This window comes from Teleopsis dalmanni, chromosome X, assembly GCF_002237135.1.
Source record: "Teleopsis dalmanni isolate 2A chromosome X, ASM223713v2, whole genome shotgun sequence".
NCBI lineage: Eukaryota > Metazoa > Arthropoda > Insecta > Diptera > Diopsidae > Teleopsis > Teleopsis dalmanni.
Window position 1 is genome coordinate 36,386,740 of NC_051848.1, and position 5,732 is coordinate 36,392,471.

At 31.7% G+C, this 5,732-nt stretch overlaps 1 protein-coding gene across 1 annotated transcript; it reads left to right on the plus strand.

The window, feature by feature from the left end:
• Positions 1-1,697: 1,697 nt before the first annotated feature.
• On the plus strand, positions 1,698-5,006 carry LOC119688060 (protein asteroid). Its single transcript, XM_038102688.1, has 2 exons — positions 1,698-2,843; positions 2,901-5,006. The coding sequence occupies exons 1-2, from the start codon at positions 1,854-1,856 to the stop codon at positions 4,932-4,934; spliced, it is 3,024 nt and encodes a 1,007-aa protein (XP_037958616.1). The 5' UTR covers positions 1,698-1,853; the 3' UTR covers positions 4,935-5,006.
• Positions 5,007-5,732: the final 726 nt, after the last annotated feature.

A 5,732-nucleotide genomic window follows, 5' to 3' on the forward strand; every position in this document is an offset into this window, starting at 1 on the left:
CAATAATTTAGTTTTTTAAGAGTTTAATTATTAAAAATATTTAGTCATTAAAACAATAAATATAAGATATATTAATTATTATTATGGCACAGTGCATACATATAAATGAATACAATTTTCACTTTAATATATCATGGAATATTATATATGTTTTTCAAACTTCTGAAGATCAAGATTTAAGATTATGGATAAATTTATTTATAAACATTTATAAAAAACGGTTTTTTATAATTTCTTTATGGATTCATAATTAATTTTATGCAAATAATTAAATTTGCAGTGCATATTTATTGAGTTCACATTGAATTTACATTAATTAAGTTTTGTCTAAAATGTTTTTAAATTAATTGTTATTGATATAAACAATTTTCTATTTTGTATATTATATTATTCAACATATAAAAGAATATAATATTTTAGGGCAAAGAATAGAAAAATGGCTATAGTAGTCTTAGAACTATTTTTTTTAGTTGTTAATAATAATCAAACTAATTTAATATCTTTATCTAGAATATACTAAAACAAATATAGTTTAAACTATAGCTTATATGACCCTAGGTTGACGCCCTATGCTCCACAAGTCGATAAAGGAATTAAGAAGAATAGGTTAGGTTAAGCTAGAGTGTCAGACTATGCAGAAATAATAGTTTATTATGATATAAAGGTAGTTCATAAATAGCTAACTTTTATAACATATTTACATCATTTTATATATCCCAGTATTTTATTCTATAACTAAGCGTTTTCTTATTTATAATATAAATTATGTGTTTAATAATAATAATGAAATATTAATAAGTTAATAATTAATTTGTAGTTATAGTTTCACGTTATATTTTTAAAAAAATGAAAAAAATTATTTAGCAAGTTAATTAAACTGTGCATTAATTACTTAAAATTATTTATAATTAATTTGAATTTTAATTCAATTTGCGGCAATTATGTTAATTTTAGCTTTTATGTATTTTACAAAATAAACATATTATTTAATATATTATTTTTATTTATAAAACGGGTTGATTGGTTAATTGTTATTCAATTATTTTTAAAAAAACTTATTAATTGAACAATTAATTAATGGGCCTGTTACAAAAGAAAATATGATAAATAAAAAATTTTGAGCATCAAAAAAAAAACAATAAATTACACATTAAGATAAATGATATGCTGTGAATTATGATAAATGGTAACTATAAATTATTAAATTAAATTCAAATAATTAAACATTAATAAATTAAATTTTTAGTTTACGTCAATTATTTTACGTTTGGCTATCATGTATTTTAAAAGTTAAATAAATTATTTATCAACTAAAATAAATTGTGTAGTTAAATTTGTTTTAAATTATTTACTAATAATAATTATATAATAATTATTTAATTATTTTATATGCATATTAAAGCAAATCATATTAAATAATGTCAGCACTCATATTAGCATAATCATACTGCTTAATTTTAAACTGTTCATATTATATATTTTATATATTAATAATAAAATAAATATCAAATATTAAATAATAGTAATTATTAAATATAAAATAATATTAATAAATAAATGTTTAAAAACATAATTAAAAACTAAAATTTAATGTTAATAATGACATATACAAAATAACAGCGAAACAAATTTTCGTTAAAAAAACTTCTTCGTTGAATGTCAAATGTTGTGTAGAGATTTTGGAGATTTTTTTTCTGACGGCAATCAGCTGAGTAAATTTGTGACAAACAAAACAGTGTTTTGATTCGGTCAAATTTTGACGTTTCATTTGCGGGCACTCCACGTTGATTCTTAATTAATAAACATAACATTTAATGTTACATTTATTAATTAAATATTTTAATTAATTTATTATGGGGGTACGCGGTTTAACAAGCTATATAGCACGACGTGCCGAATTATACCTGACACCATATGAATTGCATGACTGCAGTTTGGTCATCGATGGCGATAACCTGGCATGCAATCTTTATAAGGATGTCACGGGCACCTATTCGGCATTTGGTGGTGATTACGATGATTTCTATCGTGGCGTAGTGCAATTTTTTCACGTACTCGCTGAATGCAATGTACAAGCTTACGTTTTAATGGACGGTGGCTACGAACACCGTAAGTTGCGTACCGTTGCCAAGCGTTTACGCGGTAAAATCTCTGTAATAAGGCGTATCAATCCATGTGGTTCAATACCAGTGTTTCCAGTTATGATGAAAGAGGTTTTTGTAGACGCTGTACGTGATTGTGGTATACCTGTTATGCGTTGCACTTTTGAGGCAGACGATGAGTTGGCAGCCTTGGGTCGTAGATTACATTGTCCTGTACTGAGCTATGATTCTGACTTTTATATACATAACGTACAGTATATACCACTTATAACTTTAACAATGAAGGCTCATACCAAATTGCTTAAGGAAAAAAATGGTGAAACAGATATTGCAGACTCACAGCAACCTACCCGGAATTTACGTAAAAATGAAGCTAGGCATATCGAAAAATTGACAACAGCACATCGCGTTATGAGTGGAATATGTACTAATAATGTAGATAAACGTGCCGGTAAGAAGAATCAATCATACAAATATCTGGATTGTTGTATATATCGTATTGAGAATTTAATAACTTGTCGTTCGTTGAGTGAGGAGAAGTTACCACTATTTGCAGCGCTTTTGGGTAATGATTACATATCACGTTCTGCTTTCCATAACTTCTTTGTCGGTGGTTTGGTTAAATTGGGACGTAGTCGTAAAACGAATCATCAACAACGACGAATACGCGTTATACTCGAATGGTTGAAGCATGAAACAGTGGAATCGGCATTGGAAAAGATTTTGACGCGCTTGAAGAAAGTGAGTTCTCATATATATTATACTCATATCATTTATCTTTTCTTTTTGTTTTTGCAGCAACAACGTGCCTCTCTGCTGGCACAAGTGCAGGATGCTATAAGTGGATATTCAAATGAAAAGTGCGAATCGTATGATTTCTTTTTGGCTAATTATGAAAACGTGCTCAAGAATTCCGACACTGTTTCCAATAAGCAGAAAAAGACTTCAAAGCGGAAATTATGTGACGAAAAAGAATTGGTAGAAATTGAGACTGCTAATGTTGAATCTATACAAAAAGATCTTAGTGCTGAAGAGAAATGTGCAATAAACCTTACAAACCCTGTGTTAATTCTTGGTGAAGAGAACAGTCCACCATTCAAACCGAAACCGCTTAGCGATACTAGTCTTCAAAATGGCAATGTTAATATTATTGATGATGACAGCGAGAAACATCTTTGCAATAATATTAGCTCACAAAAATCTGAATTAGTTGCTGATGACGCTGAAGATAATTTTAAAATTTGTGATAGTGCAGGCACAGATGAAAAGGAGGCGCAATTCGTTGATGACAATAATGATGATAATGTTGAAGATGATTTTGAAAAATGTGATAGTGTTGACACAGATGAAAAGGAGGCACAATTAGTTGATGACAATAATGATAACAATGGTAATGATAATGCTAATGATGAGGATGACGATGACGATGACGGTGATGATGATGATGAAAATTATGATGAAGATAAAGAATGCGAAGAGGAAGAGGAAGAGAATGACGGCGAAGATATTGACGGCGTAGAAGAGTGTGACGGCGAAGAGTCCGAACATGTCGAAAAAGTACAGTTTCCAGTTTGGTTTTTAAAAAAGCTTTACCCAGCGAATTTACCACGATTTGCAGTGGATCTAGTCTACCTAAAAAAGTATATAAACAGTCCTCAAATAGAGCACTTTCCATACAATGACTGTAATGAAATCTCCATCGACATACTTAAGTACATATATTTGCTATTTAATTCTGCTCTTAGTGATGAACCTAAACTACCATTGCATAAAGAACCGGATGAATCACCACTTCAATTCACATACATGGGTCGCGCTCCCAGGGTGTCGAACATACGATATCAGCATATTGAAATCGAGGGTTCGTTAACACATGCCTATGAACCAGATAATCCCAATCCTTTGCTGTTTCAAGATTTCTTCGAAACACATTTGAAAAAGTTCGACACAAATATGTTATTTGAGCATGTTAAACTATTGCCCAAGGACCTGCAGTTATATTTTATTGCCATAGTTTTTTGGCTACAAAGGTCGCAACATTGTGATTTATTGCATCTGCATGCGTTAATTATTTGCGTGGTCATATTGCGCACGGTCGATGCCAATATACCAGCCGAACGAGATCTAAAAGAATTCCAAAAGCGTTTTGGCAAAATTATCAAAAGGGAACGGCAGGTACGTGAGAAGGAGGCACTGGCGGAAATCAAACGTACCATCAAAGATGACATCAAGTTGTTGCCTGTGCCGGAACGTATGCAATTTGTGCCGAAATCCGATTGCTATCTTGTGCAGGATGCGCTTCTAAAGCATTTCCATATGCAAGAAATATTCAAAAAGAAATACGATCTCTACTCTTCGATTGTGTTGCATGCTTTCGCTGAATTTCAATCTGTCGTCTTTCAGTTGAACACACTCAGTGCCTTGCTCGACTTTCCCTTCGCCAGTACGCGCATGGGCGATTTATATTCCGGTGTGTTTCTATATAATTTGTACGATTTACTACGTGGACGAGTGGATGTGTTTTACTATGTACAGCAGAACATCTTTCAAGACTCAGTCATGATGTACGATTTGTATAAATTTCTGATTGATTGGTGCGTCCCATTCGTGCCATTTTGGAAGGAAGATAAGATGACAGAAACAACACAGCAGGCTAATAAGAAATTGCTAAAGAAACAGAGGCAGGCTTTGCGAAAGAAAGCAGCTGAAGGTGGGGAGGGTTCGATAACTTCTGCGGATCCTAACATTGCTTCGTTAAGTAATAATGATTCGACGGAGGATGAGTTCAATGATTTGAACAATAAATTCTGTGCACTTCTGAAGGTCGGATAACTTTAAGTAAGCCTTAATGTAAAATATGTTTTATATAAGAATAAATTTATTTTCTTTTATACAAATTATTGAATATAATATATTCATTATTCTGAAATCGATTTCAATTTTAAATGTAAAATATTTTAATCCTATGTTTTATGAGCTCAATAGAATAAAATAACAAAAAAAAACATTTTGTTCTTATTGTTATAATCCGCGGTAGATCTTCACAGATCCATGGAGATAAGATGAAAGGAATGATAACCACATATAAATGCGTTAGAATGTGTATAGGTAATAGTATGAGAGAGAATATCTTCATCTTATTTGGCACTACAGTCCAGTATGAACCTTGGTCTCTCTCACGATTTGCCTCCGTCTGTCCCTATCTTCTGCTACTCTCTTCCAGTTCAGTACTCCAATCGTTCTTGCATCACCATGCACGTTCTCATCCCATCTTGTTTTTGGCCTACCTTTGTGCCTGGTTGTCATCGGCTTTGTGTTTTCTCTCCGACCCCATTCTTATTACATGAGCAGCCCATTGTAACCTTTGCGACTTAATGTATCTCACTATATTTACGTTTCCAAGCAGTTCTTCAATTTCATTATTTGTTCGTTTTATGAGAGGGGATATGATTCTTTGGAAATAATATGAAATTGGGGATGGGTGGAGTTTTGATTCAATTCAACCTGGATCAATGTAAAGTAACCTAACCAGTTTAATGGGATGGCTCCAAAGATCGATTGCAGTTATTGGAGCTTAACGGTCTATTGCCTTGTTTGAGTTCAACAGAGAGTCTTTATCTTTCGCCAATG